Source organism: Plecotus auritus (assembly GCF_963455305.1).
Source record: "Plecotus auritus genome assembly, chromosome: 10".
Taxonomy (NCBI): Eukaryota; Metazoa; Chordata; class Mammalia; order Chiroptera; family Vespertilionidae; genus Plecotus; species Plecotus auritus.
In genome coordinates this window covers 55,122,662-55,146,667 of record NC_137785.1, presented here as the reverse complement: position 1 = coordinate 55,146,667, position 24,006 = coordinate 55,122,662, and the positions used below count along the sequence as shown (strand labels likewise).

The window sequence follows — 24,006 nt, the reverse complement described above, 5'->3', positions numbered from 1 at the left end:
CCCATCCAGCTGGCCTATTCTGTGCGCACCAGGAGGGTGGGATCCCCGACTCCATGGCCAGGAGCTGCCACGGGAATGCCCTCCCTTCCCCGTTGGGCCCAGTGAGGGGGCGAAGCCCTGACTCAGGCCCTGGTTTTCTAGGGGACATTTTTGTCCAGAACTTGGTGCCCGACTGGCGGGGCCCGGACGGCAGCTTCTTCGGGATGTTCTCCATCTTCTTCCCCTCGGCCACAGGCATCCTGGCGGGGGCCAACATCTCCGGGGACCTCAAGGTGAGCAGCACGCCTGCCCCTCCCTCTTCCTGGCCCTGCCTACCAGGTCTCCCCCTGGGCACTGAGCTTGGCACCACGGGCAGACCTTCTAAACCCAGTCCAGCCGACGCAACTCAGTGCAAGTCAATGCCGCTCACTCCGCTCAGTTCTCAGGTTGTCGGTTGGCATCAATGACCCTCTAGGCCTTGAGGGCCACCCCCAAAATGGGCTAGTGTCCTCCCTCACTCCTGGGAGTCAGCTTAAGGGGGAGACGGACCCAGCTTGACTTCCAAAACTCGGGCCGAATCCCACAGATCTTTGCTGGGCTGACACCCTCCGGGGCCCTCCGCTGTCTCGATGCAGGCAGGCTCCTCAGCTCGGTGTTCAAGGTCAATGTCACCACAGCCATGACTCCGCCCCAGCCCAGGATCTGCTGCTTTGCCGTGTTGCCCTGCCCCCCTCACCCCCTTTGCCTTTGCCCCTGCCCTCTGGGACTCCCTACCCTTGTTTCTGTACCTCACAAAGCCTGTTCCTCTTTCATTTTCCAAAAAAAAATATTTTTTATTGATTTCTGAGAGGAAGGGAGAGGGAGAGATAGAAACATCAATGATGAGAGAGATGCATCGATTGGTTGCCTCCTGCACGCACACTGACCAGGGCCAGAGATCGAGCCGGTAACTGAGGTACGTGCCCTTGACCAGAACCGAACCCAGGACCCTCCAGTCCGCAGGCCGACGTTCTCTCCACTGAGCCAAACCAGCTAGGGCCAGTCTGTTCCTCTTGCAAATAACACCTCCATCCTTACGTCTGTCCCAGCACCGCCGTCAGCACATGGTCCATTATGTCAGGGCTTTATTGCCTCGGGAGGACTGAGGCCTACCTCTGCGTCTCTGTCCGGCTAACGCTCAGACACATACAAGGCGCTCAGGACATGTCTGTTGAGCGATTAGTGGTGAAACGTAGCAAATGAGAGGTGTGAGCGGGTATTTCTTGCGTACCTGCCGGTGCCTGTGGCTGCAGTCGAACATCAAATGGACCGGCCTGGAGCTGGCTGGAGTTTCTCTCCCGCTTTGGGCTCCCGGGGCCCTGGATGAGGTCTCAGCCCTGTGACCTTGGTTGTGGCCTGTCCTCCTGTAAGCCCCCAATTGCAAAGTCCCTTTTCCTCTGGGCCCCATCCCGAGCCTCCGACAAGGGCCGGGGCTGGGATCGCTGATGCCGGCTCTGCCTCCCTCCCAGGACCCTGCCATCGCCATTCCCAAGGGGACACTCATGGCCATTTTCTGGACCACCGTCTCCTACCTGGCCATCTCGGCCACCATCGGTAAGTAGCGCCCAGAGAGCTGGGGGGGTCACAGCGTGGGGTTCAGATCTCTCACAGGGAGAGCTGGGCTGGGAGGACTTTGCAACCCCAAGAAGTAGAGGCTTAGACCTTATTTTTATTTTATTTTAAAAACATATATCTTTATTGATTTCAGAGAGGAAGGGAGAGGGGGAGAGAGAGAGAAACATCAATGATGAGAGAGAATCATGGATCGGCTGCCTCCTACACGCCCCACACTGGGGATCAAGCCCACAACCTGGGCATGTGGCCTGACCGGGAATCGAACCATGACCTCCTGGTTCATAGGTTGACACCAACCACTGAGCCACACCTGGAATGGACCTTATTTTGAGGCCACCTGTGGTGACCAGAACATCTCCATGGGGGGACGGGGAGGATCAGACCAGGCCCTTCAGTTCCTTCAAATCCAAGGTTACAGATCCCAGGGTGTGGAAACCATGTTCCGACGACGGGAATAGCAATCATGTTATTGGCGAGGTGACAGTTCTTGTCCTCTTATGGGAAAGATTTCAATCGAGAGACAAAGCGTAGGAAAGCAAGCGAGAAGGTATTGGCCGCAGCAGAAACAGAAGGCGGTGGAGCCGAAACCGGTTTGGCTCAGTGGATAGAGCATCTGCCTGTGGACTGGAGGGTCCCAGGTTCGATTCCGGTCAAGGGCATGTGCCTTGGTTGCGGGCACATCCCCAGTGGGGTTGTGCGGGAGGCGGCTGATTGATGTTTCTCTCTCATTGATGTTTCTAACTCTCTGTCCCTCTCCCTTCCTCTCTGTAAAAAATCAATAAAATGTATATATAAAAAAAAAGAAAGAAAGAAAGCGGTGGAGCCGGGCTCTGACCCAGGCCCGAGCTGCTGTCACCTGCCTCTCCCCGAGATCCCCACGGGGGTTCTTGCTCCTTGTGAGGGAAGCTACTCCCCGATGACCAAGGGACACGGGCCAGGTCACTGCCAGGCAGGTCTGAGGCCCGGGCCTCCGCGTTAGGAAGGACATTGGGACCTCAGAGAGGTCACCTGAGCTCGCTGTGCCTCTGGAGTGAGACAATAAAAGTACTAGTAACACCTGCTTCCCAGGCCTGTGCCTGGCACACAGTAGGTGCTCCTGTGTGTTAGCGAGTATCAGTGTCTTTACTATCATTATTATTATTATTATTATCATCATTATTATTATTATTATTACATCGTTGTATCACATCGGCAGCATCTCCCTCTCTGCAGAAGTGGCCAGCGTTTTGGGGGCGGGACAGAGGAGAGCAAAGGGAAGGGAGCAGACCTCCCCAGGCCCTCCTTCCTCCTCAGGCTCCTGCGTGGTTCGTGACGCCTCCGGGAACCTGAATGACACGGTGACCCCGGGCCTGGGCGCCTGCGAGGGGCTGGCCTGCGGCTACGGCTGGAACTTCACCGAGTGCTCCCAGCAGCACAGCTGCCACTACGGCCTCATCAACTACTACCAGGTACCCGGGCCAGCCAGCAGGTCGCCCCACGGGACACAGGGGCTGCCGAGGATAGACATGCTTTGGGGCGCTGGGCCCAGGCATGGGGGGAAGAGGTTTGGGCTCAGTCCCTGCGTGGGTGGCCACTGGGATCCCGGGGGATGGTTGTGGACTCAGATGGAGGCGTCAGGACCCAGCCCTTGTGAGAAGAGGCGACTGGGGTGCCCAGGTGGGGGCTCCGGGCCCGTCCCCCCACCATGCCTGCCCTGAACCCCGTGTCCCTGCAGACTATGAGCATGGTATCCGGCTTCGCACCCCTGATCACAGCCGGCATCTTCGGGGCCACCCTCTCCTCTGCCCTGGCCTGCCTCGTCTCAGCCGCCAAAGTCTTCCAGGTGGGGCTGCGGAAGGGGGGCTGGTCGGTACCCAGGAGGCCCAGGTGCAGGGGTCCCCGGGTGATGCCACAGAGGCCGGGAGGTGACAGGTGGCAGGCGTCTAGACTGGAGTACAGGGGTTGGCGAGCCAGCTCCTGCAGGAAGCAGCGCCTTCCTGTGGGGGTGTGTCTCCCACCCAAACTCTCCCTTGTGCACCTGGCACCCTGTCTGCCACCCCACCATCAGGCTTCACCCCATGCCACCCACCCTCTCATTTTCCCTTTTCACTGTCTTCCTGGGGAGCGGGGAGGGCGGGGGGATCACTCCTTTAACAGAAGCCAGGTCCAAAGGGAGCAAGCAGGACTGAGTCCAGGCAGCTGCAGGGGAGAGGCGGGGAGAGGAAGGAAGGAGGGGTCCCGGCCGCAGGCTGAGCGCATGTCCTGTGCCCGCAGTGCCTGTGCGAGGACCAGCTGTACCCTCTGATCGGCTTCTTTGGCAAGGGCTACGGCAAGAACAAGGAGCCGATCCGCGGCTACCTGCTGGCCTACGCCATCGCCGTGGCCTTCATCATCATTGGTGAGCGGCTGCCCGGGGTCCGAGGGCCACGGGGCTGGGATCCTTTCCCTGCTGCTCACCCGTGTGCCCAGCGCCCAGCCGGCCTGGCAGGTGTCCATGTAAGAAACATCGGTGCATTGGCTGTGCCCTGAGGGGTCCCCCTGCAGCCCACCCGGATTTGGATTTGATGTCCTTTTGTCTGGGGGGTCTGAGAGGACCTCAGACTGAGGACGTGACCTCAGAAGCTCTGGGCTGGGGCTCCTGTGGCCATTCAGTGGGATCCTATGCAGACAGGGTGCTTGTCTTGTTTTGGGATCCCCAGAAGCAGGCCCCGAGACAAGGATTCACAGTTGTGCCCGGGGATGCAGCGGGGCAGGTCTTGAGCAGCTTCCACTGTAGGGGACTGTGATGCGGTCTCAGGGTTTCAGATCAAAGACGACATGTGCCTTGGGTCACGGTGTGAAATGTATTTCTTACCGTAATTTGTGGTCACACACCAACGGCGACGGCCCCTGTGCTCGGTCACCCCATCTCAGGGTGGGTCCACTCGCACGGCGCTCTCCATCCCCTTAAAAGCTGGCACGGGACAGTTTACCAAACATTGGCCCTTTGAGCTTCCCCAAAGGCTGGGCCCATTCCACAGACGAGAAGGTTGAGACTCGCTGAGCCTCAGAGGCCTGTCTGGGGTGCCCCACACTTGGAGGGTGGTGCCAGGCGGCTCCTTGGCAGAGTTGCCCAACAGGCTGTCCTCTCTCTCCCTGGGTCCATGAAGCCGAGCTTAACACCATCGCCCCCATCATCTCCAACTTCTTCCTGTGCTCCTACGCCCTCATCAACTTCAGCTGCTTCCACGCCTCCATCACCAACTCACCCGGTGAGCAGCCCCTCACCCTCCAGCGGAGGCGGCACGTGGGGATCTGGGATGAAATGGGGGGGTGGGGTAATGGGAGGCATGGATACAGGTGGGCAGACCAAGGTCGCCTCTCAAATCCAAACCAATGAAAGGCACAATTTACATAATAATAGTAGCTGCCCTTTACCAAGCCTCGCAGTGTGCACCGTCACGGATACATGTCCAGCCCGTCTTACCGGAGTCCGGAGTCCGATCCCCAGAAAAAGAAGGGGATTGGCCCAGGCCACAGACGGGGTTGCTGCAGGTTGCACATTGCACAACTCCAGGGGGCACCACTGGCAGGTGTCACCGATTTGAATATTTATTATGAACATTTTCTGGCAGATGGCAGTCAAGAGTCTCGAGGAAGACTTTTGCTAATTAGCCCCACTTTGCAGATGGGCTGGTTGCGGGGCGGCCTTTCCTATAGACCAGGGGTCCTCAAACTTTTTAAACAGGGGGCCAGTTCACTGTCCCTCAGACCATTGGAGGGCCGGACTATAGTTTAAAAAAAACCTATGAACAAATTCCTATCCTGCGGGCCCGGGACAAGTCGGCTGCTAAGCAGGACAGGCAGCGGCACCCGGCGGGCCGGATAAATGTCCTCGGAGGGCCGCATATGGCCCGCAGGCCGTAGTTTGAGGACGCCTGCTAGACCCTGGACCATGGTGCCCCCACGTGGTGTTAGGGGCAGCTGTCGCTCGCTGTGGCCCTGGATGGGCTGCAGTGTGGAGCCGGGCAGAGCACATCCTTGCCCTCCACCTCACCTTGGCTCGGCCCCACCCGCGGGAGCCGTGCTATTGCTGACGCTGACGCCTCGTGGCCGTCTGTGGCCGGAGCGGGCTGCCTCCTCCTCGGAGTTGCCTGTTGAGGTGGTAGGACACCAGCCAAGAAGGGCGTGGGGTCCTCCCGGGCCCTCCAGGCCCAGCCCCAGGAGGGAGGGTGGGGGGGTGGGCACAGGCTTGGACCCCGGCTCTGGGCCCTGTTGGCATTGCCACCCAGGCCTGCCCAGCAGCGCCGAGCGTGCCCACTGACCTGCGTGCCCCCTCAGGGTGGCGGCCCTCCTTCCGATACTACAGCAAGTGGGCGGCGCTGTTTGGGGCGGTCATCTCCGTGGTCATCATGTTCCTCCTCACCTGGTGGGCGGCCCTCATCGCCATCGGCGTGGTCCTCTTCCTCCTGCTCTACGTCATCTACAAGAAGCCAGGTGCGCGGTGACGGGCTGCGAGGGCCTAGGGGTCCCCCACTCCCCCGAGGCCACCCAGCAGGCCGTCCGACCCTTCAGCCCAGCTAAGGGCCCTGCGCCGGGCTCCGGGGTCCCCGTGGCGGGAGGGGCATGGGAATGTGCCCACTGAAAGCCCACACCTCACTTCTAGACCTTCCCCTGGGCACCCAGGACCCCGCCTGGCCAGGCGCGTCCTCCTGAGAGTGGGCCCCCTGGTGTGCACACTAGGCCTGAGGGTGGCCAAGGGCTGGCTGACTGTAGGGCAGGGGGCACGCCATGGCCCGTGTGCAGGGGTGTCTGCGTGCATGCAGGCAAGGATGCTGGGGTGACAGCCACCAGGGGGCGGTGCAGAGCTCCAGGGAAACCTAAATTCTACATCGGAACGTGGCCTTCAGGCCATTGCCAAGGTCTGTTTGTCAAGGGAGGGGACCATTCGGCGGAGTTTAATACCTTGATGTATAACAGGTAGCCGTATGGCATGTGTCAAGGTTAAGAACAGGTGCCAGACGGCCCTGCTCCCCTGGGTGCTGGGTCCTAAAGAATGCCACCCCCGCCCCCCGTGTCTGCCTCTCCCTGTGGTTCTGATCTCACGCTCCCCCTGCCCCCAGAGGTGAACTGGGGCTCCTCCGTGCAGGCCGGCTCCTACAACATGGCCCTGAGCTACTCCGTGGGCCTCAATGAGGTGGAGGAGCACATCAAGAACTACCGGTGAGCTCAGCGCCGGGGGCCCGGGACCCGGCCACGTGCCCTGTCCGGGAGGCTCCAGGCGGAGACCTGTCCGCTGACGAGGGCAGACGCAGGGTGGGCACAGAGAGGGAACAGAGGTGCCCGCCCGGGGGTCAGGGGCGGGGTTGACATTGCCAACCAAGGGGACCAGGTGAGAGGGGTGACCTGTCTGTATCTCAGAAGATGCTCTGCAGTGCAAAGGGCTCCATCAGGGCGACAGGCGGGGGAACGGCCACACAGGGATCCGAGAGGCCCACTGAGGAGCTTCTTCAAAGCTGGTCCCCTCCTTACTGAGCAGCGTCCTGCCCCCAGGGCCCCTTCCCCACCCCCTTCCCGCCAGATCGTCATGCTAACGATCGCTTCTATTTACGTTGCTTCGCTGCGCAAGTGCCCTACGCCGTCCCCCCACAGCCTCTGAGGAGTATGAAATGACTAACCCCATTCACAGATGAGAACGCTGAGGCACAGAGTGGTTAGGTAACTGGCCCCGGGTCACACAGCGCAGTGGCCAATTTTGTCTAACTGAGTCTGGTAGCGGCCCTTGACCATGACCCTGGGCTGCCTCTAGACTCAGAGGCTGAGCCACCCACCCAGGTGATGACACAGGGAGCTGGTACGTGACAGGCCTCCCCACTCCACCTTTATTCTCCCACCACCACGCTGGCCTGGGCAGGAGCACCAGGGAGAGTAGTAACAAGGGTGGTTTGCCAAGTGGAGCGTTTGGTGGCAGAGCAGGAAGGACAAAGGAGACCCAGTGTGACGGCCACCACGGAATCTGTCAGGGCCCGAAAGCCACCCTTGGGTCACGGACGGGAAGATGAGGTCCGGTGAGCAGGGGCCTCCCGGAGGCCACACCGTGGTTCTAAGCAGGGAGGCCAGCAGGTGGTGGAAATCCGGGCCCCGGCGTCGGCATCCAGGCCCCCGTGGGCTCTGTCCGGATGGCTCATCCCTTTGCCCTTCCCCTCCTCAGCCCCCAGTGCCTGGTGCTCACGGGGCCCCCCAACTTCCGCCCGGCCCTGGTGGACTTTGTGGGCACCTTCACGCGGAACCTCAGCCTGATGGTCTGCGGCCACGTGCTCATCGTGAGTGCCCCCTGGAGGTGGGCTGGGGTGGGGCTGTGCTCCTCAGGGGCCTGGGGCGAGATGTCCACCCAAGGGACACCCCCTCCCCCTCCCTCCTCTCCCCTTCGTCCAGCCCAGCGGGCAGCCTCCAGGGCAGGAGCGGGGCTGAGTTTCAGGCCAGGGGCAAAGGCAGTTCCTGATGTCACCTGCCTCCCCCTCCCGCCCCCCGACCCAGGGGCCCCGCAAACAGAGGATGCCTGAGCTCCGGGCCATCGCCAACGGGCACACCAAGTGGCTGAACAAGAGGAAGATCAAGGCCTTCTACTCGGATGTTATCGCCGAGGACCTGCGCAGCGGGGTCCAAGTTCTCATGCAGGTGCGTGGCTCCGTGTGGCCCGGAGGCAGGACAGCCCGGGGGCTGGTTGAAGACCCCGTTGCTGCAACAGGAGCCCCACCTTTCTTGCCTTGGTGTCCTCTTGAGTGTTTTTTTTTTTAAATATTTTTTATTGATTTTTTACAGAGAGGAAGGGAGAGGGATAGAGAGTTAGAAACATCGATGAGAGAGAAACATCGATCAGCTGCCTTCTGCACACCCCCTACTGGGGATGTGCCCGCAACCAAGGTACATGCCTTTGACCGGAATCAAACCTGGGACCTTTCAGTCCACAGGCTGACGCTCTATCCACTGAGCCAAACCGGTTAGGGCTTGAGTGTTTTTTTTTTAAAGATATAATTTACCAATAGCAAAGTGAAAAAAAGATGTTACGTGTATAGTTTAATAAATGTTTTCATGTGCGGACACTACTCAGGGATAGGAAACGACCACGCAGATCAAGTCGTTTTACTGCTCGAGTTACTCATCTGTGAAATGGGATGCACAGATAAATGACAGGTGTTAATTCTGGCTCAACACATGGGAATCCCTTTTCATCGTTTTCAAGATTTCTCAAAATTAAAAAAAATAAATAAAAAGAACATGTAGGATCTCCTTTTGGGGTTATGCCACCAAATTATACACTTTAAAATGATTAACTTTGTTACTTGAATTTCACCTCGAAATATTATAGAATATTTTAAACATTAAAAAAAAACAGGGAACTATCAAAGACGCCTGGATTAGAGACCCAGGAGTATGCCAAGCTTGACATCCTAGGTCAAGTCCCTTCTTCTGAGAAATAATTCGAGAGAGACACAGGCGCTGGGATAATCCAGAACAAATGGGACAGTCCAGTCGCCAGCCAGGCGTGGACAGGCCGCAGGGGTGGCTGTGGCGGTGGCTTTGGCTTTCTCATGGTGTGTCTAGGCAGACAGGACCCTGGACAAGGGGGTATATTTCCTGGGCCCTTTGCCACGTGGTGGAGAGAGCAGCCGGGCCCAGGGCCCCACCCTGGTCACAGACCAGGGCCCCGGGGATGTGAGGCCTGACCCCCTACCCCGTCCCTCCCCGCCGCAGGCCGTGGGTCTGGGGAGGATGAAGCCCAACATTCTGGTGATCGGGTTCAAGACGAACTGGCAGTCGGCTCACCCGGCCACGGTGGAGGACTACATCGGCATCCTGCAGTGAGTGAGGGCTCGCAGGGAGGCGGGGCCCGGGGTCTGTCCGTTTGGGCCATGGGGTTTCTGGGCCTTGGGGAGTGGAGGGGGAGCAGTGGTGACATACGACACCGAGACACTGGTTCAAAGCTGAGAAAGGGGTGACACAGAGAGCAAAGCGGCCCAGGCGCGGGCCTCCAGGGCACAGGGGGACTGTGGCGAGCTGGAGACAGCCGCTCGGCTCCCGTCAGTTGTGCCCAGACACACGGGCCAGCACGGCCGGATCTCCCAGTTTCACGGAGAAGTTGAAGCTGCGGGTGTCCAGGTGAAAACCTCGTGCCCGCCTGGTAGCCAGCTCGAGGACCGTGAGATGGCACCTCGGAGCAGGCGGTGAAAGCAGGCCTCTGCGGAGGCGACGAGCATGGGGAATGGATTGGGTGGGAGGGGGTGGGAGGGCAGCGTTTAAACCACACCCTCCCTCGCTGAGCTCTTGCTGTGCAGGGTCCAGAAAATGCCCGTCTGAGTGGCTTTTCGGCACTGACGTGGTGCCGAGAGGCAGTGTGCAGTCTTGGGGCACCTGAGTCCCAGGTCTGCTCAGAGCCAGCTGCAGACTCTGAGCCGGGCCTCTCAGCGGCCTCTCAGAGTCACAGCAGGAGGCGGGGACACCTGCTCTCCGCTCCCCCAGCTCCACATGCCACGAGTCCAGCCCCTGAAAGGTCCCTGTCCCAGAGACACAATCAGAGGAGCCAGAGAGGGCGGGGCTTAGCCTGTTAGATTAGCCCTGATGGGGGGCCCTGGGGCCACCTGCAGTAAGTGTACTCTGACCCATGATCCATATGGACAACCCCTTCTTTAGTGTGTGAGCGTGGGCAGCTTACTCCCCCAAACTCGGCTTTTGTGGCTGTGAAATGAGGTAATAATCCCCGCCCGCCCTGTAGCCAGAATCCTGGGGATTATTCAAAGGTGTCAGGAGGACAGGGCGTGGCTCGAAGACTGGTCTGACTGCGTTTCCCCCTGAGTGCAGGGTCCTTGGGATGCACAGTGCACGAACCTCAGGGCCAGAGGGTCCTGGGGACCCTGCATGCTGCCTGCGCTTTGCACAGATGGGGAGACGGAGGCCCAGCGAGGAGAAAGGGGATGGTGGGAGGCAGGCCAGCTCCACACCTCTGGTTTTTGGGGGGATGGGCGCCGGGGCTGCAGGGGCCTCACCCCACCTCCTCTCTTTCCAGCGACGCCTTTGATTTCAACTACGGAGTGTGCGTCATGAGGATGCGCGAGGGGCTCAACATCTCGGAGGTGATGCAGGCACACAGTGAGTGCACGGCCTGCTTCTGGGCACCCCTGTCAAACACCAGAACAGGGTCCCAGAAAGTTCTAGAACCCAATTCTTTTTAAGTGGTAGTGGGAAGAGAGGGGAAAATGAGTTAGGAATGAAGGCCACAGACTCCTAGACGTTGGCTTTTCATGGTCCCTTAGCGCTCATCAGGTTTCCAAATGGAGAAACTGAGGCCCACAGAGGGGACATGGTCCATTCAAGGTCACGCTTCTCGCTGCGGGCAGAGCAGGCCTCCAAGCTGAGCCCGGTCAGTGCTTTAGTGACCCGATGGGCTAAGAAGGACCTGATCGAGGGGGACCGGAGAGAGGGCAGAGGAATGCCCAGGTGATCACTGGAAGAGGAAAACACACAGGAGGGCCGTGGAAACGGGACGTTTTGGTCTCCAAGGCCATCGCTGGGCACGGAGTAGGGATGTGTTTAGTGTGTAAAGTCACGTATGAGTATGCAGACTCAGTTCATGCAAAAGAAACGACATGCATGAAAACAAATGGGGGCGGTGGGCCAGGGGCGTGGAAGGGGTGGCCGCTGTTTCTCGCAGGCAGGGCCTGGATCCTGTCAACGAGGCCAGGCCTGTGCGGCACGGGGCACGGGGCAGTCAGTGGACATTAACGCAGAGCGGCAGCCAGGCTCCTGACAGCGCTGGTCCAGGCGCTGGGGGTGCGGAGGGAGCAAAACTAAGTCGGTCCTTGGGGAGCTGACGCGCTGTTGGGAGACGCAGGGGACCCTCGTCAGACCGTGTCACCACCACAGGTGGGGCCAAGCAGCCTCTCTGAGCAGGGCGCCTTCTGCTGAGCAGGGGCCCTAGGGGAAGGCGCTCCTGGTTCCGGGGCACCCCCCACCAGGACTGCGAGGAAGCGGGGCGGGGGGGGGGGCGTGGACAGCTGTCTGAGGGACAGAGCAAGCGGGTGGGGCTGCAGCGGGAAGAGTCAGGTCAGATCCGTGGAAGGTGGGGTGTCAGGACTTGCTTCCTTGCAAAAGGGGGAGAAAGAACCGGGGGTCCCAGGTGAGGACAGTCTGGAACACAGCTGTCATCCATTCTCTTGCAGTTAACCCCGTGTTTGATCCGGCCGAGGACGGCAAGGAAGCCAGCGCCAGCAGGGCCCGGCCGTCTGTCTCTGGCACACGTCAGTCCCCAGCCCACTCAGGGGCTCAGGGCTCTCCCCCTGTGTAGCAGCTAGTGGGGGTCGCAGGGGAGCTTGGTCAAGGGCAGGGGGCCCCTGAGATCTCTGGGGTCGGGTAACTGTGGGGGTGGGGTGGCTTGGGCAGTATTAATGACTGCGGCCCTGTCTGGGCATCTGGGCATCGTGGGAACCTACCCAGCAGGCTCTGGGGCCTGCGTCCCACCCCCTCAAGGCTCTCTGGCCATGCTCAAATGTCAGGGTTCTCCCTCAGTCTTCCCGCCCCTCCACTCCCACCCCCACACCACTCTGGGAGGCAGGGGAACCCACAGTGCAGGAGCTGGGGCATCCTGTGGGCATCTGTGAGGGGCCACTGGGGGTGCTCTGAGTCACCTCCTCCCCCAGGCATGCCCTCAGCAGCCCCCGGGACAGCCAGTCCACCACCCAGGGCAGCTGTCGCAGGCAGACCCGGGCATGTGAATGAGCTGCCCCTGGTGACCGCCCCTCCGCTCCGCTCCGCAGTGGACCCCGAGGCCCTGGTGCGGGAGGAGCAGGCCAGCACCATCTTCCAGTCGGAGCAGGGCAAGAAGACCATCGACATCTACTGGCTGTTCGACGACGGAGGTCAGCGCCCCCCCCCCCCCCCCCCACACACACACGTGTCCTCCCCAGCCATCTTCCCTCCGCAGCCCTCTGTCTCTTGGCCTGCCCTTCCTGGCCGCTCTTGACACGACCTCTGGTGGGACCTCGGAGCCCTGCAAAGGGGGGACCGGGGCCCCTGGACCCACCCCTGGGCTTGGGGGAGCCTAGGTGGGCTCCTCTGTTGGTCCCCAGCTTTTCAGCTGTCAAATGGGGACTTACAGGGAGGGGCCATGTCAACGTGAGCTGGAACCTTCAGACTAGATGGGCCTCAGGGGGCGCAGCACACAACATAAATGGGGAAGGGGGGCTGGTGCCCAGGAAAGCTCAGGGGTATTGACTTCCCACAGAAATACGCTCTCTCCCATTTTTCTTAAAACCCATGACTCAGCTCTGTCGGCCCAACCTCTGATGTTCCTGCTCTAATAGACTATGTTCTGTGAGTGACAGCCGCCTTGACTGAGCACTTACTGTATGCTTGACGCGAAGTGCTTCACGTGGCTTCACCTAAGGCAGCCCCCCGGTGGGAACTAATATTACCCCCCTTTACAAATAAGGGAAGTGAGGCCCAAAGCGGTAAAATAATTTTTGTCCAAGATTATGCAGTCACAAGTGACAGCCGGTCCTTGGCCTTGTGTGGAGAGATGACAGGGAGGGCTGAGGGCCTCCACCCACTGGTCAAATTTTCAATCTTCAAGAAATGCCCAAGATCCTGATTTTAAGTGCCACCCCCCAATTATTACATGCCAGCTCACTTACTGGAAAACATAGTGCAGGCCGAATAACCCTGAGCCCACAGAGCCCTTGTGCCACCTGGTTTACGCCAGCATGCCCATTATACAGATGGGCAAACTGAGGTCTGGAGACGGGAATTGGTGAGAACCCAGAGAGAGCTCCACCCTGAGAGCATTTTCCTCTTGATTCCCCGGACCCTCCTTGGCAGGCCTCACCCTCCTCATCCCCTACCTCCTCGGCCGCAAGAAGAGATGGAGCAAATGTCGGATCCGAGTGTTCGTGGGCGGCCAGATCAACAGGATGGACCAGGAGAGGAAGGCGTAAGGGGGAGCGGGCTGTGTCCCCTTGATAAGATGCAGATGCCCCAGTCCCGGCCATGACAGGGAGGGATGTTACATTTTAAAATCACACATCTGCTCAAGGAGAAACCCGTGTGAAATGAAGGCTGGAAAAGACCCCTCCTCCTGGGAAATGAGGCAGAGCTTAGAATCCGCAGGGCCATGTCCCCACCAAGCTTGGGTTGCCATCCCTAGTGGGACAAGAGGTGACTTTAAATCTATTTTTATTGATTTCAGAGAGGAAGGGAGAGGGAGAGAGAGACAGGAACATCAATGATGAGAGAGAACCATTGATCGGCTGCCTCCTACACTCGTCCCACTGGGGATTGAGCCTGCAAACCTGGGCATGTGCCCTGACCAGGAATCAAACTGTGACCTCCTGGTTCATAGGTCCACGCTCAACCCCTGAGCCACCACAGCCAGTCCACGAGTGACTGCAGTGGCCAGGAGATGGGGCAGCAAATTCTATGGACTAAGCGACAGTTCTCCTCCGACGTTGTGGCTGACTCTGCGGAAGGGCTCTCTGCTGGGGGACCCACGCTTATCTCCTACCTAAGTCAGAGAGGGCAGGCCTGGCTGGGGGGTTGGCAGGCACCGGCATCCAGCCAGAATTTGGTGACACTGGTTTATTTGCCTGTGTTTTATTGGTCACCTCTTTGATCAGATGTGCAGACACATTAAAATGTGAGGTGTGCTAGCCCAGAGCTGGTCACAGGTACTGGTCAATTACTTTTCCATGTCACTCGTTGTCAGCTGACCTGCCGTATCAGAATTCACTTATTGTCTGTCCCCCCACCCCTGCCCCCTGCTCAGGTTAGAATGTAAACTCCATGAGGGCAGGATTTGCGTCGTTTTGCTCGCTGCTGTGTCCTCAGCGGGCAAGCAATAAAAATTTGTGGAATGAATAGATACATTAAAAAATATTTCTATATTAAAAAAAAATCTGCATCTTGCCCGGGTGTGGCTCAGTGGTTGAGCGGTGACCTAGGAACCAGGAGGTCACAGTTCGATTCCTGGTCAGAGCACATGCTGGGGTTGCCGGCTCCATCCCCTGTGTGGGGTGTGCAGGAAGCAGCCGATGGATGATTCTCTCTCATCATTGATGTTTCTCTTTCTCGCCCTCTCCCTTCCTCTCTGAAATCAGTAAAAAGAAATATTTTTAAAAAAATCTCCATCTTCCAGGATCATTTCTCTTCTGAGCAAGTTCCGACTGGGATTCCAGGAAGTTCACATCCTTCCGGACATCAACCAGAAGCCGCGGGCTGAGCAGTGAGTCCTCTGGGGGTGGGGGGGTGGGGGTCCAGGCAGAAGGGGCGGCTTATGCCCTGTGGCCCCTCCACAATCACCCCTTTCTCTCCCGTGAGCCAAGGGCAGGGGCGCTGTCCTCCCCGCCTAGACCGGGCTCATGGGACGGAAGAGGAGGGTGGGAGTTCGCAGGTGTTTATTTTCCGTTTTGGTTCCTTCCTGTGCATATCAGAGCTCTGGCCTCTGCCAGAAGCACACCTGGGTGGAGGCACCCAAAGCTGCCGCTGGTGCTTTTCTCAGAACAAGTGTGTTTTTGTGTGTGTGTGTGTTTGTTGTTGTTGTTACTTCTCACCCGAGGATATTTTCCCCTTGATTTTTAGAGAAAATCTCCCTGTGGCAAGAGAGAGGGAAAGACAGAGAGAAATACTGAAATGAGAGAAACACATCGATTGGTTGCCTCTAGCAGGTGCCCGACCAGGGCCGGGGTCAAGGGTTCTTTAAGCTCTTCCTGGTGCATGGAAACCAGGCCCTCTTACCTGGTCTCCCGGCTTGCTCTGTCCCAGCACCAAGCGCTTTGAGGACATGATTGCGCCCTTCCGCCTGAATGACGGCTTCAAGGACGAGGCCACCGTGGCCGAGATGAGGCGGGACTGCCCCTGGAAGATCTCGGATGAGGAGATGAACAAGAATAGAGTCAAGGTGCAGAGGGAGAAGGGCCTTGCTGGGGGGAGTGGTGTCAGGCCTTTTCCCGGGTCAGGACCCTGGGCCCCGGCGTCCTGAGCTTCCTTAACACCCTCCCCTTGCCCCCAGCCCTGCTCCCCTGCCCCTCACACCCAGCTTTGGAGGCATCCTCAAGCCACAGTCCCTGGGGTGCGCAGAAGGGTAACCGGTTGTGGGTTGTGGAACTCACAGCCATCCTGGGCATGAGATCCTGGTCCTCCTGCCCACTTTGACGCCCCCTCGCCATGGCGATGGATGGCCCGGAGTCCGTCTCCCTCTCTTCCCCAAACCTCTGTGCGGGTGGGGACTCGTGAGACAGGTGGGGAGGCTGAGGGGGTTGTGCGGCCCAAGAAGCTGCCTGGCTCCTCCCCTTAGCCTGGAGGCCCCGCCCCTTAGCCTGGAGGCCCCGCCCCTTAGCCTGGAGGCCCCGCCCCTTAGCCTGGAGGCTCCTCCCCTTAGCCTGGAGGCCCCGCCCCAGATGCAGGCACAGCCGTGGCCACCCCCTCCCCAGACAGCACCCTCAGGACTTTCAGAAGGGCTGAAGGAGCGGGGTGGCCACTGTGGCTGGTTTGAGGTTAGGGGCTTGGGGGTCACAGTGTGTCACCCTGGGGGGTGGGTTTGCTGCTGTCACGTGGTGAGCGGAGGGCTAGGATGATGCTAAACATCCTTCAGGCCGCAGGGCAGCGCCCACAGGAACTCCTCCTCCCCTGATGTCGGTAATGTGCGGTCTGGGAGCCTTGACTAGGTTCATTCGCGTCCCTCAATTTTCCATTCTCTCAAATGGGTGTCCGTCTGCTACCAGACTCGGGTGCCAGTCATTTCTAAACAGTTTGGAGACAGGCTTGGGCTGGGCGGGAGTCTCCCCCACACGCCGGCCCCACGCAAGCTTTGGGGATCCCCTGGCCCGTCAGCCAGAGGCCATGCCCAGAGGCACACACAGCTCCCCGCTCCTTGGGAAAAGCTGAGAGTCCAAATGAGCCTATGATGGAGGATGGTCCCACCCCTGCTCGGGTCCACCCTATCAGGTGCCTGTGTCACTCCATCTCCCCGCATCCCCCGGGGTGGGCCTCACGCATTTCACAGATGGATGGAGCCCAGGGAGTCCGCGCTCCTTGCTCAGTCCTCTCTGTGCTGAACTATCCGCTGTCCCAACACCACGTAAGGTGGTCCCCCCGCCCCCCGTAACTCTTCCTCCCCCGCCACTGTCCTTCTGGCTGTGGTCATAAGGTCAGGCAAGGAGAAATCCAGGAGGGCTTCTCGCAGTAGGGCCGCTTCCTTCTCGGAGGCAGGAGAACGGATCATGTTTAGGGACAAGGCACGCATCCTGTCTGCAACATTGAAGAGCTGGGTGGGGACTGGCCCTGAGGACCTGGGACGTGACCAGTGGCTTTTCCTCGCCCAGTCCCTGCGGCAGGTGCGGCTGAATGAGATCCTGCTGGATTACTCCCGAGACGCTGCGCTCGTGGTCATGTGAGTAGCAGAGGGGGGCCTGGCGGCTTTGGGAGGGTGGCCCCTGCTGGGGACCTGAACCTTCTTCCCCTGTGAGGCAGAAGGGCTGTGTCTGCCCCACAGTCTCACCCGAGTACCCTTAAACAGAAGTCTTAACTTCACAAGACTGAAAGTCTTTTTTTTTTAAAGCGTTTATTGGGCCATTGCTAGCAAAAAAAAAAAAAAAGCAGGAGCCTGGCTGGCATGGCTCAGTGGTTGAGTATTGACCTATGAACCAGGAGGTCATGGTTCAATTCCCGGTCAGGGCACATACCCGGGTTGCGGGGCCCAATCCCCAGTGTGGGGCGTGCAGGAGGCAGCCGATCAATGATTCTCTCTCATCATTGATGTTTCTCTCTCTCTCTCTCCCTCTCCCTTCCTCTCTGAAATCAATAAAAATATATTTTAAAAAATAAGGAAGGAAGGAAGGACGGACCAGGTCCTGGGGCAGGGAGTCTAAACCCCGCGGCTGTGGCTGGCGGAAAAGCCAGCGTGTCCGCTCCTGGAGTTGAGCGTCTTACACACCAAATAGAGGGGAAGAGCTCTGGGTGGCTCTGACAGCAGCGAGGTGGCCGCGGGTCCTCAGGAAGACGTGTCCGCGCCTGGGGCTGGCCGTGGGCAGAGGCGGGAGAGTCCACGTGTGAATAAGCAGAGGCTCCTGGCGTTGGTGGCGCCTGGCCTCTCCCCCTTTTAGGTAAATGTGGACCTGCCACCTGGCAGTTAGCGGATGTTTACACGCGCACACACGCACACACACACACGCACACACACACGCACACACATGCACACACACACACACACACACACACACACACACACAGGCTGTGCCGGCTCCTGTTGGTTTTGCCCAGCAGTTGTTAACCGACCCACCCCTCTTATCTCCTCCTTCCCCCTCTGGCCTGCTGTCCTTTGCTTTGGGGCAGCTCACAGCTCAGGATGGTCCGTGCCAGCTGGCCCAGCCACAGGCCTCACCCGTCCCAGGCCTCCCTGACGCCCCTCACCGCTGCTTTTCCCTTCCCTGTCGCCTTTTCCTGCCAAACTCGTCTTGGCAAAGGGGACCCAGGTCATTCGAGGGAAATCGATTCCTGCTTGTTTGGGAATCACCCAGCCCTCTTGGCCGCCGGCCACCCCCAACTGATGTCGGTGCCAAGTCTGGGCAGGAGGAGCAGAGGCCGCCCCAGCCCACTGCCCAGGCTCCGAGCCGGTCAGCCCTCGGGCTGCCGTGGCTGCTGCCCGTGTCCAGTAATGTGCCTCCTCCGGTGGGTACTGGCCAGGGCTGAGTAAGTGGGAGGTGACAGTGGCAGAGAGAGGGTCTCCCAGTGGATGCCACCAAAGCCCCCCCCCCAACTCAGAGGTGAATACCGGTCTTTCTTGCATTTCGGGGGCGGGGGTGGAGGGTGGGGGTAGCCCCTGGGAATCCCGCAGGCCAGCCAGCAGCCTGTGGAACCTGTTTTCCTGCCTGAAACCAGGATCATGGGCTCAATGTGTGAGGCCTGATGCAAGATGACAATGTGGGAGCCCTCTGTTCAAAACCGATTCGGCATCTCAGGATGGGGTCAGCTGGCGTTAAACCCAGCATGAGACCCTTTGAAGCACAGGTTGTGCAAAGGTGCAGTTTGCAGGCCCGGGAAACTGGCTCGCCTGACACTCCCTGGGGCTCTTAGGGAGATCGATTTTTTTGTGCAAAGAAAATGCTTCCTTTAATGAGGAAAAGTGCTGGGTTATCTCCAAGCCTCTGGCCAGTAGGTCCCCAGAGAACGTCCCCTGGGGACCTACTGGCCTGGGTGAAGCCTGGGTCACAGTGCAAGGCGGTGGGACTGGCTTCATGCTGGGACGGCTCCCCAGAGTCTCCTTGGGTGTGGTAGCTGGTGTGTGCCAGCTGGGGTGCGTGGGCATGCCCCCCTCCCCCTGACTGCCACCTCTGTTCAGAGCAGCAGGCTTGTACTTGTCTCTGCAATTGGCCCACTGAGTGGCCTAGGCACGCAGCCCTCCTTCTCTGAGCCCAGTTTCCCTGATTTTAGAAAAGAGTTACACGAAATGACTTCCAAGATTCGCTTTCACTCGGGCCTGTTATGGTTCTAGGTTAATTTGCCACCTGCTGGCACCGCTTCCCTCCTACTCCTCCCTCACCGCCCAGACCCCACGGGGAAAGCCATGCCCTGCCCACCAGCCTTTGTGGGATTAGCCGATACAAAGAACACTGAGTCCAGTGGCCTTAGAGCAGCCGCCTGCACACAGCGTCCCACCCCACGGCGGCAGCTCCAGCTGCTGCCCACCGGGGCCGGCTGTTGGCTGCGGGGCCAGCTCTTCTGGGACAGCACGTAGCTGCATTTTTTGCATCACTAATCTCCAACCCAGACTGCCGCCCCACTTTCAGGGGCCTGGAAAATGGCACATTCCTCCATTCCTTCCAGAAACCTGCATTCCCCAGAAATTCTGAGGAAGCAGAAATTCCCCCAAGCCTCAGTAACATGACAGCATCACATTTTCCAGCATCTTCAGATGCATGGGGCCATGCTCCAGAGCAGGGTTGAGGCAGAATTTGGTTGTTTGCTGCTTACAAGTCAGTCGTTTATCTGATTATGGCCGTGTTTCAGTTCTGCTTAACCTGCGCGGAAGCAGCCTATAACCAGTCCAGCAAGCTCTGCCCGGATCGACAACCTTATTTCTGGCCTAATTTGGGGATCTAGACCCTTCTTTTTCCTATAAAGACTCCCTCCTCAAAGCCAAATAGTGACAATCAAAATAACAATCAACACTTAAGATATTGGGCCTGATTAATTTTCAAAACTCTTATGAAGTGGCTCTATTTTAACCACCCGCCACACACAGGCTGGATACCTTGAGTGTCTGATAGGCTCAATCACACGCACACACACACGCACACACAGAGACACAGACACACACACACACAGACACACACGCACACACTTTGGAGATGAGGACATTGAGCCTCAGAGAAGTTAGGCAACTTGCCTGGGGCCTCACAGCTGTGAAGTGGGGGTTGGGCTTTGAAGCTGTGACAGCAGTTCTGACGCAGGGTCACCGGTTTTGCATGTAGGTTAGATCCAAGGCTGCCTTTCTTTGTGGCTAAGAGATGCAATTCTGAACAAAAAGTCCCTTGCCCCGGAGTGGTTTTTTTTCTAAAGATTAGTAGCTTAACGCGCACACCTCCTGTGAGCTGGACTAGCGTGTCAGCGACTGGCGCTGGCCCCCGCAGGAGTGAGGGGTGTCCCCCGCCCTGAGACGCAGCCACCAGTCCCCTCGTGACCTGGGAGGTTTCTGAATTTAGTGCCTGAAAAATGATGTGATTGTCCCCAGAGGGCATTTTCAGCCTTTGGCATAGCGTAAATCAGGAAGTTCGGTTTCATATGCCCACTTCCCTTTCCCCAGAGTCACTGGTCACAAACTCATCCCGACCAAGGTGACACTTGGCTAACTGCATGTCCTTGTGCCCCCACGCCTTCCCCAGGCCTTGGACCTTGCTTTTTAGAAGAGGGTAGTGTCCCAAGTGAAGCTTTATTTTTTAATTGATTTCAGAGAGGAAGGGGGAGAGAGAGAGAAACATCAATGATGAGGGAGAAACATCAATGATGAGAGACAATCATTGGTAGGCCGCCTCCTGCATGCCCCACACAGGGGATCGGCCCGCAACCCGGGCATGTGCCCTGACTGGGAGTAGAACTGGTTTATAGGTCGATGCTCAACCACTGAGCCACGCCAGCTAGGCCCAAGTGAAGCCTTTGAGGGTGGAATTTTAAATAAGGGGCAGCTGTGTAGGGGCCTCGATTCCCTTCTCAGCGGAAGTGGGGGTTGCAGGGAGCAAAGGCAGCTGGGGTGGGCAGTCCCAGGACCTTGGATCAAGTCCCAGCTCCGCCACTCACCAGCTTGGTCAGTAATAACAAGTGATGAGAACAGCTGCTGATGGGATGAACGCTGGCGAGGTGCCCTCTGAGTGCTCGTCTTCCTCGGGGCTCACAAACATCCCAGGAGGGAGCTATGTGTGTCCTCACTCGAGGGCAGAGAACGCGGCTCGGGCAGTGAGCCATCTGTGAAAGCCACATGGCTGATGGCGTGACAACGCCCCGACTCAGAAGGCTTCTCTGACGCCAGCGTCACGCGGCACCATCCTTTCTGCCCGGTGTCCCCAGCTGTGGGCCCTGCTTTCTCCCCCCGGGTTGTTTTGAGGTTCAGCTGAAACAAAATCTGCAGATGTGCAGCCCCATGTAAGGTGCTGGGGCCCCCACTTCCTGTAACCCGGCTGGCTCTGTGAGCCGCTGGCTTCTCCCAGCGCCGACAGCAGGGCAGCTGTGGCATCAGGATGCCTTTTGGGAATCTCAAGACGGTAAAAGTCCCTGCCTGAAACAGCCATGAGAATATGGCTGAGCAGCCTTCCCTGGCAGCGAGTTATTTGCACAGCATTGCAGTTTGGACAAGGGGCCCTCCCAGGGCGAGGGCGGAGACCTGCTCCCAGGGCCTCACCTATAGGGCAGGACAAGGACACGTGTGTGCAAGTGTCATGTTGTGGCTGCAGGCGGGTGTGTGGCTGGAGAGGCAAGGCTGGCCTGATTGGAGTGGCCTGAGGGGTGGGATCACCCACTTAACATCCCAACTGATCGGACCATGTTCTACCAGGGGTGGGCAAGCTTTTTGACTCAAGAGCCACAATGGGTTCTTAAACTGGACCGGAGGGCCGGAACAAAAGCACGGATGGAGTGTTTGTGTGAACTAATATAAATTCAAAGTAAAGGAGCGGAGGGGAGAGCAAGAGAACCGAATAGAACAGCCGGATCCGGCCCGCGGGCTGTAGTTTGCCCATGGCTATCTAGGCGCAGGAGAAAGGGTAGTGAATAGGACAGACCTGCCTGCTTATGAGTGAACATCCATTCTAGTGTGGGGAGACAATGAATGAAAGAAAGAAAGAAAGAAAGAGAGAGAGAGAGAGAGAGAGAGAAAGAAAGAAAAGAGGGTTTTGAGAGTGTGAAGTGCTGTGGAGACAATGACACAGGGTGATGTGATAGAGATGAGAGACCTTCTCTGCAGGGAAGCAGGGGAGAGGGGTTACGAGGGAGGCAGGTGCACTTGAGCAGGATCTAAATGATTCAAAAGTGTCAACCAGATAAAGAGCTGGGGCGCTGCCTGCCAGGTGGAGAGAGCAGCAGGTGCAAAGGCCCTGGGGCAGGACCAAGCTTGCCATCTTTTCCAGGGGCGATAAGAAAGCGCTGTGCTCTAGAGCTGTGAGCAAGGCTGAGGGTGGGAGGAGGTAAGATCCGGGAGGCTGGTGGGGACCAGACCATGGTGCCTTACAGGCCATGGCTTCATTCAGAAATGCTCCACGGCCGGAAGTCCACTTAGAGTCGTGCTTGTAGGGAAGTGACAGGTCATTCTGGGGGTGGCTGGGAAGAAGGGCTTGAAGGGGTCACGAAACAGAGTTGGCGTTCAGAAAGCCAACCTCTGAGCTGGGCCGCGTGCGGAAGGCCCCCGGGTCACTCCTTGCCTGCCTTTCCCCTGCCCCTCAGCACCTTGCCCATAGGGAGGAAGGGGAAGTGCCCGAGCTCGCTGTACATGGCCTGGCTGGAGACGCTGTCCCAGGACCTCCGACCTCCCGTCATCCTGATCCGAGGGAACCAGGAAAACGTGCTCACCTTTTACTGCCAGTAACTCCCAGCGTGGCCACGCCTGCCCGAGGCTGAGGGTGCCTGGGACACCCACCTCTCCACGGGAGAAGCCCGAGTTCCGTCCCACCCAAGGATCTGACTGAGGAAGCTGCAGATTTCCAAACTTTGGCCGGACCCCACTCCCATCGGACCTGGCTTCCGGGCTTGGTTTGACGGGCTGGAGAAGGAGCCTTTGAAGCTGGGTGAACATTTCTCTGGTGAATCCATCGTCCTTTTAAGTTCTTTTGATTTTGATGACAGCAAATTAAGATTTCAGTCTTTGATTCATGGACAAGTTTGAGTCAGCGTGTTGGCTGTTTGTGCAGACGTTTCCATGCCTGCCTCCTCCAAGGTCAGGAGAAGGGGCGCCCCCCATACACATACCTGTAGCCCTCAGTGAGGGGAACCTCCATAATCATGCACATTTCTTTAACCACTTCTCACCCCTGCGCTTTCAATAATAATGTGTCTTCGTTGTTTGCCTGCTTCTCTGGGAGGCCAGGGACTTTCAAACTGTTAAGGGCTGCAGCCCACAGTAAGGAATATATTTTACGTCAAGCCTTGGATATTTTACACCAGCGGTTCCCAACCTTCCTAATGCCGCGACCCTTTAATACAGTTCCTCGTGTGGTGGTGACCCCCAACCATAAAATTATTTTCGTTGCTACTTCATAACTGTAATGTTGCTACTGTTAATGAATCGTAATGTAAATAGCTGTGTTTTCCGATGGTCTTAGGCGACCCACAGGTTGAGAACCACTGCTGTAGAGCCTAAGACCATCGGAAAACACAGATATTTACATTACGACTCATTAACAGTAGCAACATTACAGTTATGAAGTAGCAATGAAAGTAATTTTATGGTTGGGGGTCACCACCACATGAGGAACTGTATTAAAGGGTCGCGGCATTAGAAAGGTTGAGAACCACTGTTTTACACACTTATCCTCACTCAGGGTGACACACCGATATCTGCTGCTCTAATTCTTCTTCTCCTTTGAATGTTGGTTGCTATCCACTCATGAGTGGGGGACCCACTAATGGGGGCGACCCCGGTTTGAAAAACAGCGTAGACCTTCCTTTGTGCCCTGAGGTTTTTCGACAAAAGCTGATGAGAAAGGTTATGATGGGCCTCTCTGCCCTTCTGGTCCTCACCCCCGAGGGAAGAAAGGAGAACTAACGAATAACACTCGAGGAGGCGGATCCAGAAAGAGCTTCCAGGGAGGGGAGGGATTTAGGGAGTCTGATGCCAGGGTGTTCAGCTTTAGATTTGGTTGGGGATGGAGAATGGATGGTTGGTTAGGGATGCAGGTATGGGAGGTCAGGAATGGAGAAGCAGCAGGA

General features: G+C 58.0%; 1 protein-coding gene across 3 annotated transcripts in view; it reads left to right on the top strand.

Annotated features, from left to right (window-relative positions):
* SLC12A3 (solute carrier family 12 member 3) overlaps positions 1-23,333 on the top strand; it is a gene marked incomplete at its 5' end in the record, with an annotated part of 29,134 nt that extends 5,801 nt beyond the window's left edge. For all 3 annotated transcript variants that reach the window (XM_080645614.1, XM_080645612.1, XM_080645613.1), the window contains 19 exons: positions 142-272; positions 1,488-1,572; positions 2,887-3,041; positions 3,308-3,415; positions 3,847-3,970; positions 4,722-4,823; positions 5,893-6,048; positions 6,675-6,774; positions 7,763-7,874; positions 8,089-8,229; positions 9,307-9,413; positions 10,616-10,698; positions 11,769-11,846; positions 12,363-12,464; positions 13,423-13,534; positions 14,735-14,821; positions 15,361-15,496; positions 16,920-16,987; positions 22,525-23,333. In XM_080645614.1, the coding sequence (XP_080501740.1) occupies positions 142-272; positions 1,488-1,572; positions 2,887-3,041; positions 3,308-3,415; positions 3,847-3,970; positions 4,722-4,823; positions 5,893-6,048; positions 6,675-6,774; positions 7,763-7,874; positions 8,089-8,229; positions 9,307-9,413; positions 10,616-10,698; positions 11,769-11,846; positions 12,363-12,464; positions 13,423-13,534; positions 14,735-14,821; positions 15,361-15,496; positions 16,920-16,987; positions 22,525-22,666 (2,129 nt within the window). In that variant the 3' untranslated portion in view covers positions 22,667-23,333. The remainder of the gene's footprint in view (positions 1-141; positions 273-1,487; positions 1,573-2,886; positions 3,042-3,307; positions 3,416-3,846; positions 3,971-4,721; positions 4,824-5,892; positions 6,049-6,674; positions 6,775-7,762; positions 7,875-8,088; positions 8,230-9,306; positions 9,414-10,615; positions 10,699-11,768; positions 11,847-12,362; positions 12,465-13,422; positions 13,535-14,734; positions 14,822-15,360; positions 15,497-16,919; positions 16,988-22,524) is intronic.
* Positions 23,334-24,006: the final 673 nt, after the last annotated feature.